Source organism: Electrophorus electricus, chromosome 11 (assembly GCF_041902795.1).
Source record: "Electrophorus electricus isolate QZ-2024a chromosome 11, ASM4190279v1, whole genome shotgun sequence".
In the NCBI taxonomy this organism is placed as follows: domain Eukaryota; kingdom Metazoa; phylum Chordata; class Actinopteri; order Gymnotiformes; family Gymnotidae; genus Electrophorus; species Electrophorus electricus.
This window is the reverse complement of record NC_137507.1, coordinates 8595001-8610248: the sequence shown is the minus strand read 5'-3', so window position 1 is coordinate 8610248 and position 15248 is coordinate 8595001. Positions and strand designations below refer to the sequence as shown.

The 15248-nt window shown below is 48.5% G+C and overlaps 1 protein-coding gene across 4 annotated transcripts in view; it reads right to left on the bottom strand.

The window, feature by feature from the left end:
* plxna4 (plexin A4) overlaps positions 1 to 15248 on the bottom strand; it is a 226540-nt gene that overhangs the window by 49262 nt on the left and 162030 nt on the right. For all 4 annotated transcript variants that reach the window (XM_081724031.1, XM_035528507.2, XM_081724030.1 and 1 more), the window contains exons 10-12: positions 5789 to 5989; positions 5479 to 5575; positions 1225 to 1415 (exon numbers count right to left, since the gene is read on the bottom strand). In XM_081724031.1, coding sequence (XP_081580157.1) covers positions 1225 to 1415; positions 5479 to 5575; positions 5789 to 5989 — 489 coding nt within the window. The remainder of the gene's footprint in view (positions 1 to 1224; positions 1416 to 5478; positions 5576 to 5788; positions 5990 to 15248) is intronic.

The following is a 15248-nucleotide window of genomic DNA, read 5'->3' as shown; positions in this document are numbered from 1 at the left end:
TTCATTACAGGATGATCACATTTGCCACTCTGACAAGCTAATTGACGGTTGGTGGAGGAAAACACTTAATCATCTTCCACTTCAACTAGAGATTCATCTGAGACGTCACTGTAATGAAGTGAGTTAGGATGTGTGGTGACTTGTAGGCTGTTTAAAAAAAAAAAATGACGACGAGAAGGCAGAGCAGTGGAAAGACACGGACCTAATCAAGTCAGTCAGTCTGAATAGCAGTCAGAACCAGACCCGGATTATTTTAACCAGTCCCTGTTCCCCTTTTCAACCAAATTTTAACCTGGTGAAAAAAAAGTTCCATCAATCAGGTGGATAAATGAACCGCTACAGTTCTGTAGCCTGCGGTGGAGGGAAGGAAAGCAGAAACCTGAATGGGGCAATTCCCCATATGCTCAAAAACTGAAAACAGGAACAAAACGCACTGGCTTCATCTAGAAATCACAAGCACGCCTGCCAAGATTTGCTCAAAGAAAGAATTCCCAGCAGCTCTTAGCTCAGTAAACTCCGCCCACGTGATCTTGCCTGAGGAAAACACAGAAGAGTCAGACACACCCAAAGAAGAACCCAAAGTTTCCTGGTCCTAACAGGTGTCATGGCAACCTGAAAGACTCACACGAGTGTTGTCAAGGGCAGACAGATATGGTAAATACAGTAAGCCATTCTGTAGACACATCCATGTCTCTGTGTGTGTGTGTGTGTGTATATGTGTGTCCTCACCGTGCTGATCTTGGGGTGTGTGTGTGTGGACATGTCCTCACCTAGCTGATCCTGGGGTGTGTGTGTGTGGGCATGTCCTCACCTAGCTGATCCTGGGGTGTGTGTGTGGGGGCATGTCCTCACCTAGCTGATCTTGGGGTGTGTGTGTGTGGGCATGTCCTCACCTAGCTGATCTTGGGGTGTGTGTGTGTGGGCATGTCCTCACCTAGCTGATCTTGGGGTGTGTGTGTGTGCATGTGTGCGTGTGTGTCCTCACCTAGCTGATCTTGGGGTGTGTGTGTGGGCATGTCCTCACCTTGCTGATCTCGGGGTGTGTGTGTGTGGGCGTGCGTGTGTGTGTCTTCACTTTGCTGATCTTGGGGTGCGTGTGTGTGGGCATGTCCTCACCTTGCTGATCTGGGGGTGTGTGTGTGTGGGCGTGCGTGCGTGCGTGTGTCTTCACCTTGCTGATCTGGGGGTGTGTGTGTGGGCGTGCGTGCATGTGTGTGTCTTCACCTTGCTGATCTTGGGGTGCGTGCACTTGCTGTTGATGCCGTTGTGCTCTAGCCACATGCTCTGTGGGTGGGGGCAGTGTTGCTTCAGGGTGCAGCGTTTCTCACTCCTACACCACACGCAGCCGAACAGGGGGTCCGCCTTCAGACACAGACCACAGCTCTCCCGCCGGGCGTCACACTTGTACAGGTGGACTACACACACACACAGACAGCGGGAGGAGGAGGAGGAGGAGGAGTGGGGAGGAAGAGCTGATCAATACATGCGCAGTAGGCACTGACAGGTCCATGGAGAATTATGGAGTTGGATATTGGTTTGTTAAGGAATATCTGACCGGTGCTAACGAGGCAAAATGCAAACGAGGCTGATAGTGAATGATAAATGATGATCAGCATGGTGCTAATTGGTGGGTAATACTGATTAGTGGTGATTAATATTGATTAAGTGTTATTGATTATTAGTAACACTAATGGGCCACTAGACTTCTAAACAGGGTCCCTGTGAGGTATATACTGCAGTGATTGCATGCTGTGATGTCACTTCCTGCCCTGCTTCCACCGTTTCTCCTCTCCATTCTGCAGACATCTCACAGTGGTCTGAAGACCGCAGGGCCCTGCATCTCTCTGCCAGAAAAAGTTTTGTAACCATGGCTACCAGACAAGCTTAAAAAAAAAAATGCTGCAAGATATATCTGCAATCTGTCCATCAAGTGAGGAGCCCAGAGGAGCATGGGTAACTGTGTGGAACACACAGAGGGGAGAACTCTTAATCCTCACACTCCTCCTTTGCACAAATTAACCTGGCCTTCATGGAAACACACACACACACACACACATACGCACCCAAGTAAAGATGCACACGCACACACACAAACACACACATGCACGCACTCATGCCCACACCCACACACGCATTCACACCCACACATACACGCAAGCGCGCACACACACACAGACACACACACACACACACACACATATATGCACCCCCCCTCATACCGTGTAGGCACATTAAATATTTTTTTCTGTGTTCACAGGTGCCTTTAATTGTCTCTTGATGTGCATGCCACAGTGCTCCAGTGCAATACATCAGTATCCACACGAAACCATTAAAGGTGCTTCAGGACCATAAATGCTCACTTGAGACACTTCTGCTCACGTTTCAGCTGTAGAAACAGCAAAGAGATGCATCTTTACGGAGTGCGAGGCAGCTGCCATCAGCCCAACGTGAGACGCTGGAGAATAACCAGCACTGGCACATCTCTCGTATAGCTGCCGTCACACGCGGCCTCCACGTGAGCCATCCTCAGCTGTGCAAAGCTGTCAGAAAGAGCTCGCCACTGTGGAAACGTGCAGAACTGAACACGGCAGAGGCAGGAACGAAGGCCACGTTCAGGTGGGAGAGCCAAACATCTTCTTTACAACTTTAGCTGAGATATCAGAGATGGGAACATAAGCCAGTCTTTTGTAAAATAGTTGTTGGAGAATCAGCTTTAGCACTGAATCATTTAATAAGTTAATTTTGGAGAAAAGAGAATGTAAAAAATGGCAGATTGAGTGGGGACTCGCTCCAGACAGCACCATGGCCAAAACGAACATGCTCATAAAGGCTTTGGACCCAGAGCCAATCCCGTGCAGCTAGAGAGCACGTCCCGTAAGCGACCCCGCAGGGACAGTTTTTGCGGTTTTGTTTCTTTATTCTGGTGCAGTGCTTTTGAAATAAAATTACAACGAACAGGTCAAAGTGCTGAGTGTTTCAATTTTTATTTTAATTTTATTGTGCATTCGAACCACACAATATGCATTTAGATATTTTCATCCATTAAGCCCCCTGGTTTAGTCGGGCCAGCTGTTCCTTTGTCTGCGGCCAGCTGTGAGCTCCTGGGTTTATAGCTCGTGTTAAATCTAGCTGTGTGCTCTCAACATGAGCACCAAAGAAAGAAAAGGACACAATCACGATAATTCAGAAGAGACCAATCAGAGACGTTTCTACATTCAGCTGACACTCCAAAACTGAATGAATACGACTTAAGCAACTGAGGGTTAAGGGCCTTGCTCAGGGGCTCAACAGAGGCAACCTGGCAGTAGTGGTGCTTGAACCGGCAACCTTCTGATGACTAGTCGAGTACCTTCACCACTGAGCTCCCGTTGCCATGCAGATATCCTAACTGTGGCTGCCGGCAGCTGGCACCGGGCTCACCGCGGAAGCAGCCAACCACAGAGGGAGAGAAAACTGGAAACTGGAATCTTTCTCCAACCTCCTGATCTTTCCAAAATGTCAAACTTGCGCACACCAGTTTGTCCCGGGTGGAGGATGTTGTGTGCAAATCACACCAACCGTACATCCCCTCCTCTGAGCCGGTGATTGGAACTGACTAATTATCTCTGCCGATCAGCAAGCTGTGTGTGTTTTGGTAACAGTCAAGTGAGCTTGTGAATATTTAACGTCACACCCACACAATCATTTCCCCGTTTGAAAATAGCAGAATAACGGCACAAAAAGAACGGCACCCGTCCTGTGACAACGCCAGTCATTTTTAATAACGTACAGCGCTTGCACGACGCCGCTGAGAACTGACGCAGACCACATACAGAGTCTCTTCGCTCTTCACCAAACTGGCTCGCTGCCTTTTGCTTTCACGGGGAAGGCATGTTCATGGAAATTCAAGGAATATAACCAGGATAAGAAGCAGAACGTTTGGAACAGATTCAGTCTTTAAATTCTGCAGTAATAAAACATACGTCATATTGATTATATTGATTACGTGCGTCATTTGTAAATAATTCGATCCTCGAATCCTGCTTGTGGTTTGCTAGCACTGAGGACACAGGCATCTGACGTGACAGATGAAGGCTCACTGTAGCACCGCACAGCCTCTGTGACACACCTTTCTGTATTACCCAGAACTGCAGCATCTCAGCAGCAGGAGAATAACAGCGATATCTCACCCTTGGAGACGCCTTTGTCCTGCCCGATTTAATCCTCACACCTGCCTGCTCCTGTTTATGAATGTTTGTAGAATACATAAACTGAATATTTAAAGTGTTTACTTTTGTCAGCACCTGGAGATAAACTTCTCTGTTCCATGTTGTTGACTGTGCGTAGCTGGTTGTGTGCCCATCTAACCCAGTCATCGTTCCAGAGACTTCTGTTCTTGATTGGCATATACTTCTAAACCTTCCCTACCCACCCGTCTGTTCCCTGTCTGACTTCTGAAACATTGAAGCACTCATTATAAAAGCACAGCATGAACATATTATACTGACATAATTACTATTAAAATGTATAAAATGTACTTTTTTTAATGGCAGTATCCATTTATACTTTTGGATTGATTACATCAGCAAAGAGGATTGTTCCGTAGTTTCTAGATCCAGGTATCCCTGCACCATGTCAACTCAAAGGACTTCTCTCGTTTTTTTCAATATACGTCCTCATTTCATTCTAATGAAGCACATAACTGCACAGGTGTGAACCCAGCTGACAGCATGGGGGTCCAAACAGGGTGGTCAACTGTAACTGACACGTGGAGTGCACAGGCTTCAGTCTCTCTCTCTCTCTCTCTCTCTCTCTCTCTCTCTCTCTCTCTCTCTCTCTCCATCTTTTACTCTTTCTCGATATTTCATTCCCTTGTCTCTCTCATTCTACTCCCCCCTCCACACATACACACACACACACACACACACACACACACACACACACTCACACATGCCCACACATGCCCACACACACACACACAAACACACAGCCATGGGTGACAGCTGGCTAAAGATCAGCTATCTTAAACGGCAGAGCTCTTCAGGGCCATTTAACAGGTGGGCACACACTGCAGCTGCCAACCACGGATGTGCACACACACACACACACACACACACACACACACACACACACCTAGAACATTAATATAGCCTTCATTCGTGGGTGAGCTAAACAGAGAAGGTGTGAACTTAAGGAAAGATGGAGAGAGGTAGAAAGGTGGAGACATGCGGGGAGGAGAAAGAGCCCGAGAGAGAGAGAGAGAGAGAGAGAGAGAGAGAGAGAGAGAGAGTGAGAGAGAGAGAGAGAGAGAGAGAGAGAGCGAGAGAGAGAGAGAGAGAGAGAGAGACGCCAAAAGGGCGGCAACATTGAGCATAAAACGCCTTGGCTCTCACGCTCCAGCTCTCCACCTGTGGAGGTCAGACGGCGGACGTTGCTGGGCTGTTTCCATGGAGACGGGACCCGAGAGCTTCAGCCGCAGCGAGGGTTCTGAGGACTCACCTTTGTTTTGAGCCGGGTTATCGATGCTAAAGTCTCCGTTCCAGATGACGGTCAGATCCACAGGGAGACTACTCATTTCCATCCCATCATACGAGTACTGATACAGAGAGAGAAAAGAGTCGCTCAGAACCTTTTGAGTCAGAATCCAACATCCATACGTGTGCGCTCACAGAACGACGAGGTCTATGTCACTCTCACACTAAACCACATCTACTCTTATACCTCTTATGGGCACATGCAGCAGACATAAATGTAGCTCTTACTATTGGTAGCATTGATGTAGAAATAGAAACAATTCACACACACTCACCGAGGTGTTCTGGCACTGCACACTGGTACTGTTGAAGCGTAGAGCAGGGACCCTCTGCTCCACGCCCTGGATGATGAGCACACACTCGTACCCGCGCTGGCCGGATTGCGGTTGCGGAAGATTCCTGGCTCGCAGGGTGATAGGTTTCACCACATTCACCGGCACCAGGATCCGGTCGGCCGGCAGCAGCTGGGGGCACTCCTGCACCAGGGAGGGGAAAGAATCACTGGATCAGCGTCACACTGGATCAGTGCCAGACTGGATCAGCGCCACACTGGATCAGCGCCCTTTAACCTCAAAGTTACTGTTTCATTTGAAATGCAATACACTGGAGACAGCTGGAAAAACTCACACTTGAGTTACTGCTTCATCAACAGCCATATCTAGCCTGGAGACAGAAACCTCTGTGTACAGTTCATTCTCAGAACAGGGAATTGTACCAGAAACCTTCATCCTGTCAAACCTACCTTGCTTCAGAGTGAGTGGAAGCATCTGCCTTATTGTGAACAATCAAGTGGAATATACCACTTCCTCAGAGAGGGCTTCATTGCTGTACTGCAGTGAAGTAGATGGTAGGTTGTCCTGTGATCCATTAAATTAGGGATGTTGACAAGAAGGATCTCTGAGTGATGTTGCTGGCTACGGACCACCAAAGATGTTTCTGGAAGGATGCCACAGCGCACCTGATCTGACGAGCCCTTCATCCGAAACCCAGCCATGCACAAAAACCATCCAGTCAAGGAAGAGCGTCCCTGTTTCATATGCTGACCTTGGACTGTGCTCAGATCAAGACTGTACGACCTGCAGGCCTGCGGGAACAGAGTTTTGTTTGGGGACACTGGTATCTCTGTCCCCCTGCTTCAGTTTGTGGGAACCAAATCAGTGGATGTACACAAGGAGACCCGGGTACACAGTCACCTGTGGAAGTCACATGTACAGTCAAGACTACAGAACCATGATACACAGAACCATGACAGACCGGTCCACTGCTGGGCACACTTCTCTGCCAGGGTCAGGTTAAGGGCATGGGCCTTCACACATTCACCCAGTGGTCATGCCACGGTTGTGTGCGAGGATCCCCTTCAATCACATCTGTGGTCAACAGATGGTCTTTCTGTAGATGTATCACGGTGCACGGTCTGAAGAGACAGTGTTTGGTCTGGAGATTGGGATGAGTATCGCACAGAGAACACCGCTTCCTAACTGGGGGGCTGAGCTTGGAGATTTCTTCAACGGAGCTGAAGTCATTGCTGACACCTTAGTGTCTGGCGATCCGGCTGAACGAAGCCTGTAGAAGGTTTCTGCTCAGCACTCGTCCTGGTGCGTGAAGAGTCTGCTAGGGATGTGTGACGCTAAAGTGGACGGCATAGGCTGCGACATGACGAGTGTGGTGGTGGAAAATCCTGGAGGCGTGTAAGACCACGCTGATGATCGGCGTGCGGGTGCCGTGTCTCTGCCCCGCCAGGAGTTATGGAAATACTCCAGCGATAAAGACATTCTCTGGAGTTAGGAGGAGCCACAGAACCATGGGATGTTGGTCTTTTGTGTCTCCCCGCAGGCCTGTAGGGATTGGCTGCACAGACTCCTTGCTCAGGAGTGGGCCACACAGGACAGACGTAATGCAGCGAAATGAGTTCTAAAGAAGCTCCAAGAGGGAAGGAGAGCGGTACTGAGTGTTCGCTCGCTGTACTCAGGGTGATCAGAGCTCCAACCATCTCTAACCTCATGGAGCTTGTGTTTGGAGGGGAACTTTTTGATGTTCAGCACTATGTCCTTCCTGAGTGGAGAGGAACAGCAGATATGATGGGAAGCTCTGTTAGTGGTTAGAACCGTGGCACATGCACTGAATAGTGGAGCCTGGTGTTGAAACTTCACCAAGTGATGCACAACAACCACTATAGTACAACCACTAGAAACTACGAAAACTACGAACTACGAAAACGCTGTTTCGTCATTTCAAATGATGACAATTCCGTGTTTATGAAGTAATGAGTAGTGTGAGTATAAGCTGTGGATACTAATTCATTTAATGTAGGTCAAGTCAGTCAAACTATCCGACTACGTAACTATATAATTAGTCAACCAGTTAACCAAATCACTGTAACATGGGAGGCCTAAAGTGGTCCATTCACCCATCTTCGTGCTGGGGACGGAACCCAGATCTCGGCAAACAGATCTCGGCATGGAACTTTATCCGAATAAAGTGCAGCATTGAAGTGCAGTATTGAGAAGCCACTTTAATTTTGTCAGTGTGAGTACTGGGAAAGAAATATTTGCTGCAGTGTGTTTCAGTGTCAGGTGTCAGACTGACATGGCTTGGTGAGAAATGTTGCCTGAAGTGTGTATTTCTGAAGGTCGTTGGAATTATTTTTAACATGTTAACTTGATTTTTTAAATATTTTTACCGATATTTTTTATGATACTGAAATTTATAAATTCTCTCAGGAGTACATTTAATGGTAGATGTCATAAGTATGTGTGTGTGTGTGTTTGTGTGTGTGTGTGTGTGTGTGTGTGTATATATAATACATGCAGTTGGGGAATATTCTTTTTACTAGAATTATTCTATTTTAACGCATTTTGTCTCATAGCAAATGTGATCTTTCACCTCAGAGAGGAACCGTGTGAAGTAGGAGTTGAAAACCCTTTAGCAAAAGTGACGCTTTGCATTTGCACAAAACAACCAATTGTTAAACACATCTTTGTTTTTCCCCTCTGCCTGTAGGCATCTTGCAGGGCTTTAGTTAAACACAGTGATATAAAGGCACAAACACGCAGTCGGTTTCAAATAAACACCCAGAAATGTCCACGTTTCAGCTCCTTCAGGTCTTTGTTAAGTCTTTCGTATCACACGACAGACTTGCGTTATCTCCCGCTCTTTTCCTCTGCTCCTACCTGGACCAAGATAAGGCCACATGGGATTCTGGGTAGGTGCGTACCTGCTCTCTAGTCACACGATAACACTTGTTTGAAGTTCATTAACATGGCAGGCTTCTCTCAAAGAGGCAACTGGTTTGCATATAAAAAGGTTTACAGCGGCATTTAAAAAGCCATTATAGATAATTTAGCCAACCAGGCACCAGAGATAAAGAAGGTTGTTTACGTTTCAAGCTTTGCCACCTAGCTGCAAATGGACATGTTATGAGAAACAGCTACTGGCGACCGTATACAGTGGTAGGTAGAGTGGAAGTTCAGGGAACTGCCCTATTATAGGAGCTATACACACAACCTGTGAGTATGGAAAATACTGAAACATAACGATACACAACCAAGTACACAAACACACACACACACACACACACACACGCTTGCAGGCATCCCACACACACGATCCGTAACATAAAGGGGTGAACATGGACAGTCCCCCATGCATTCAGAACCATCATATTTCACCGTGACAGGTGCACAGAGAATTTAGAGCTCAGGTTTTAGAGTTCACTCACAGCTCTTTGCCTTTTTAATCACAGCACTCGTAGATCACACACACGCACGCACAGGCACACACACAAATAGAAATACATGCTATTATGAGTGTTCACCTACCAGCATTTTAGCATCCATCTCAGACTTGATACCTGATGACCTCTGGAGGTTACAGAGGACTACAGCAGTCAACGCTAGTGCATATCTTTCTGTTTCCTTATAATAAACATGTAGATTAAGATAGTAGACTAGCACAAGCTCTTTATTATAAGGCTCATGAACCTCACGTGAGTGTAGCCTGCCCCTAGGAACCCTTCTGGAACAGTGTGAATGTGAACTTGGTACTTTTTACTTTTTGTGTTCCACATTCCTCCCCTCACAAGGACAGATAAGTTCATGCCACTCCTCCCAACCTTTAGTTGGGAAGGCTCTGTTTCTGAGCCCTGCGGAGAGAGGCAGCTCGGCTGGGTCTACAATGGCTCCTGGATGCCCGTGCTTGGGGATTGCGCTCGTCTCCGAGGGGGCCCCATCTGCTGGGCCTGGCACCTGTTCAGCGCCGTGCTCTCGGAGGCACTCCTCAACGCTCGCTGTCTGTCGTGACGCCCTCGTCCTCGATCCGTGCCAAACGTACTGCCGCTAGGGTTAACCCCTTCCGCAGTGGAACCACTGTAGCATTTTGGCTACGGCCGGAGTCGAGTGTTTTTTTTTCCGGGTACGTTGTGCGTATCGTGGGGGCGCCTCACCCTGGCCAGCGGCGGTGTAGTGTAGCTGCCGGCGAGGACGTTCGCGCATCTCGGTAGGAGGGTTTCGTGTTCTTCACGGCTGCTGGTACGAACGCCAGCGGTGATGTGTGCCTTCGCTCCTCGTCTGCCGCTCCTGCGTCGATTCTCCAGGGCTCATCGCCCTCTCTCGTGTCTACGAGCATCTCCACATATTTATCGCTGGCTGTCTCCATTTTTCTCTCTTTTTTTTCTCCCCTAGAATTTGAGCAGAACTGCCAAGGCTGTGTAATCGAGGCTGGTTGGTCTCGCCATCGCTGTCGAGCACACTCGTCTGCTCTAGACAGCACGTGTGCAATTACAGCGCGCCGCACTTCCCAGGATGCCGAGCGGGTTCAGAAGTGTATCTCAGCTGCTGCTCTGCCATCCTGTCGGATACGGGGCATCATGGCTTACGGTGATAAAGGGTTTATGATCAGTGCATATTTCACTGCATGCTAATCTAGACTTTTTTTCTCTCTCTCGTTCTCTCTCCTTTTGTGCCCCCAGCCTGAGTGTTATTTTTTAAGCCATACATGTCCATAATCTCTAGATGTCTCCAGTGACACTTTCATTTCACTGCCTGCTCGGCGTGCTCTCATGGCATCCTCTGGCATTAAATCCTTTCCCCAATTTCTCATTGTCTTAATCTTTCTTTTTCTCTTCCATAAAGTGTAGGTGATTTTTACAGTGTGTGGCTGGAAACGTCATCGGAGGCAAATCAGCACTTTCACCCTCAAATTCCTACATGACACAAAAGTCAAAGCTAAAGAGAGCATTTTACTGTCCATCTGGAGGTGTTACCACATTAAAACTTGCTCAATTCAGCCATCCCTTTAAATGCAAACTAAAGAACATCCTTTAAGCACTGTTAGCATAGACAGCCATTCCTTTGCATAGTCAAGTGTGTGGATTTGTTTAAACACCTCATTATAGCGCCTTGTCATAGGGAAGTCTTCTGTGAATTTACAATATGTGCAAAACCAATGAACTAAAATCCTGAGTGTCCCAGCATGCACTCTGTCCCTGCACTAAACAAACATGCACCCATATATCCTCTCCAGTACCTCTGCTCTGGACCCCTCACACCCATGTGTCCTTTGCGGTCGTACCCACCGATGCTGGCAGCTTCACGTGGGAATGTGATTGACGGTGAGCATAGCAACGGGATACTGGAAAGCTGGGAGGCTGTAATATGGAGTCTTAGGAGACGCTGTTCTGTGTGTCAGGCCAGGTTATTAAGTCTTTACAGGCAGTGAGAGGAGGGATAGAGAGAGAGATAGAAGGAAAATGAGAGATGGACAAGGAGAGATAGAGAATGAGAGAGAGAGAGGAGAGAGAAAATGACAGACAGTGAATGAGAGAGAACAAGATGGAAGAAGAGCGAGAATGAGAGAAAGCAAGAGAGAAGGACAGATGAAAATGAGAGACAGTGAATGAGAGAGGAGAGAAAAAGAGAATGAGCGTGGGAGAGAAGGACATAGAGCATATGACAGACAGAGAGAGAGAGAGAGAGAGAGAGAGAGAGAGAGAGAGAGAGAGAGAGAGAACAGTCTGGGATTTGAAAGTATCGGGAGTGACTCCTCTATAGGAGACGTAATGCTGGTGACAGATTTCAGCGTGGTTGGCTGTTTATTGTTAAGGTCAGTTGCACTGTGGGTGTGTAACCAGCAGCGTTGCACAAAAGACCCGTTTGGTCTGGAGCTCTCATGCCTCACGCCATGGCAGGGTGGGGTTTTGTGGGGTTTTTCCTTTTTTTTGGCTTACTAATTAGAGGCCTAGACCAAGATTCTTGTGTTTAGTAACAGGGTCCTATATAAAATACAAGCTCAATAAAAAAATAAACTCGATTGAAATATGCACCTTTCTGAAAGGGTTCATGCTGCACTTTCACACAATGGAACGTGACACACTGCCTGTAGTATAAACACCCCATGCAAAGACACACACCAATTTTCCCTGTCAGTATTTGAGTCATGAAGAATCCTCTGATAGATTCCAGAAAAAACATCAGGGCGCAGACAGATGAAATTTCCCGTCAGGGAGAATCCCTGTAGTTCTTGGCGCGTGTAAACTTACCGAAGCCGTTCAGAAAAATCAAAGTTTTAATCTACCAGCAGAGAGGAGTTAGCTGAGTCTCCAGCTGGCGTGGAGAACAACAGACTAGAATTAAGCCTCGATCCGCCGAAAAACCGGAACACCATGACATCCAAGTGCACCTCCGCGGCTGGCTCAGACGCCATCCGAACTGCGGCCCGATTCAGCCCAAATCCATCGCTGTGGGACCAGGGAACCTAACTGGCAACCTGGCTAATAAACAAGTGAAGGGTGGTATTGCAACAGACAAGGGACGAAACTGATGTGGATGTGATGTGGAAGGTAGACCTTTCACCAGAGAACAGGGCGGCTGTGTGCATATGTGTGTGTGTGTGTGTGTGTGTGTGTACACCACGGGTCTTTACCAGGACAGGCCAGAGGGGGAGCTGTTGTGCATTTGTACGCTTGTAAAGGGAGCAGAGGGAATGATTTCGATGGCAATCAGCAGGCGTGTTTACTGCTAGAAAAAAAGGATGGAGATGATGGCTATATCGCCCCCGGTGTGTCAGAACCGAGTGCGAGGGTTCGACTGGATGTTGCCCTAGAGACAGTCAACAAATTTTGCAAAGCACACTAGCCACGGCAAAACTGGCTTGGGTTGGAATTAGAATGGGGACCAGGGTTTCAGTCGCTAAAATAACAAGAGAGGTGAGAGAGAACTGTCAGAGGCGTGGAGAAGCCCTGGCATAGTGAGTGGAGCTGGCACGCACGGGCAAATCCATAATTAGAGTAAAAGAGAGAGAAAGTGTGTGTGTGTGTGAGATGGCTATGCCTATATAGCTGTGCCTATAGAGGAGTCACTCCCGATACTTTCAAATCCCAGACTGTTCTCTCTCTCTCTCTCTCTCTCTCTCTCTCTCTCTCTCTCTCTCTCTCTCATTTGTGTTTACCCCCAAACCCCCACCCTGGCCTGCCTCCTTCCCGGATGCCCTGTGACATTCCCTCTGATCTCGACGATTCCTAACGACTGCGGCTTCCCTAGCGCAGCCACGGGGGGTGGGGAGCTAGCCCGTTCAATCGCACAGACCTCCTGCCAATTATAGACGCAAACTAACATCTTAATAAGACGAGAGGAAGTTCAGCAGATCGATTCACAGATCTCTTCACACATCTCTCTCTCCTCTATTCTGATCCCCTGCTCTCTCTCCTTCTTTGACTTCTCCTGACACCACTCTTTTGCTCTCTCTCTATTCTGCCCGATACCGGATTGTGGATGGCCACCGATGGCCATTGGCCATTGTATGGTGTGTGAAGTCTGGCAGTGTTGATACTGGAAAGGCGTAGCAGGGCCAGCAGGGACAAGCCAGCGCTTTCTCACTCTCTCTCTCTCTCTCTCTCTCTCTCTCTCTCTCTCTCTCTCTCTCTATGTACTTATTTATCTTTTTTCTCTCTCTCTTTCTCTCTCTCCCTCTCTATCTCTCTGTCCCAGCCACGCAGGGCCTTGGTGAGCAGATGTGTTATTTAGTCAGGGTGTGTCACGCCGGAGGTGGTCCGTGGCTCCCGCTCTCAGGTCCCGACACCGCCGCACTAACTCGGCTGGAGAGGGCGAGTGACCGGAACGAAGGAGCGCTACAGCCATCCGTCGCGCGACGCACAAAAGAAAGGCCAGGGAACGGACTGACTCGAGAGCTCGCAGCTAATGAAACTTCTCAATTCATTCGTATATTCTGTCTTCGCTGGCACCCGCGCTCTTTTAATTAAACGCAAACTTGCACGGTTTTGGCACACGCAAGGCCTGCAAATACCACCAAATGGAGAGATGCAGCATTAGGGGGCATTAGTGAAGGGGTGAGAATTTACTGGATATGCGAACGTAAAAAAGTCAAATCGCTTGGAACAGTGTGCTTATTTCTGCAGAGAGACAGCAGGAGCGATGCACAGACACGTCTGGCTCGCTGCTCCTGCACGGCCCCCGTCTGTGCATACGTGCCTTAGCAAGGAACAAGACAGACTTTGACTGTGTGTGTGTGTGTGTGTGTGTGTGAGTGTGGGGGGGTGTGAGGGCAGAGGTTCGTCTTGCTTTATCAACCACTTAAAATACACGAACAGATTACCCTGTTTGCTTCCCTCTCTGGAAAACAAAACCCCTTGACTGGAATGAAAGCAGCTAAACGCACGTGAGGAGGACTTCCTCCTTCACCCGGCCGACGTCCACTCGTCACTGTCCTCTGCATTCATTTTCTTCACGCAAACTCATTAAGTTGGAAGCAGCGACTTTGTACAGAAAATCCCCACCCTCACCTCCCCACCCTCACCTCCCCACCCTCACCCCCCCACCCTCACCCCCCCACCCTCACCCCCCACCCTCACCTCCCCACCCTCACCCCCCCACCCTCACCTCCCCACCCTCACCTCCCCACCCTCAGGCCTGGAGGTATCAGGGGTTAATGAAATCCAAATTAAACTCATTAGCCAGACAAAACACCTGCCTCAAAATAAACAAACACACAGGAAGGAAATGTCATTAATATGTACTAATGCCCAATCCCTGCATTGGTGAGCCAGTCGTCGGGCAAACAGTTTGAAATCCCAATATTAACTTGGTCAATATTGACTACGTGGGCCAGTCGATAATTAGAAAAGCAAATGTAGGCAGTTCTGGCATCGTCTCCACTGAGGGACGCGGAGAAATGCTAAACGCGAGCGCGCAAACATGTTTGCATGGGCGGAAAGGGGAGGGCCAGGGCCTTGTGGAGCACGCATATCAAAGCAGACCTTGTATGACAGGGAAAAGGACAGGGAAAATCACATGGAAAAATCCACACGGAAACGCGCAGGGAAGGCATAGCAAACGCACAGGGAAAAATGACAAAAGAACAGGAAAGGACAGGGAGAAGCTCAAAGGGAAACAGATGAAGAAAACAAGAAAAATGGTTGGTTGGTGCTTTGGCTGCAGAGAAACAGGCTCGCAGCCATGACTGCCTGACCCTCAGGAATATGGAAAATGGCTTCGGCACTGACGCCCCTCCCCCAGTCTGCAGATGCCGAGCTCTCGGATGGTGGCTCGGCTGCGCGGCTCCAAACCCCTTCATGGGCCTTTATTAATCTGACGAGTGGGCACCAGGATCTGCAAACCAAGAGCTCGGTGCCGATACTATCGGAAACCCTTAGGGGAGAATTCAGGCAGAAACGCGAGAGTTTAACGAGGCTCACGGCGGCCTCGGAACGGCCCCGCTCGGACA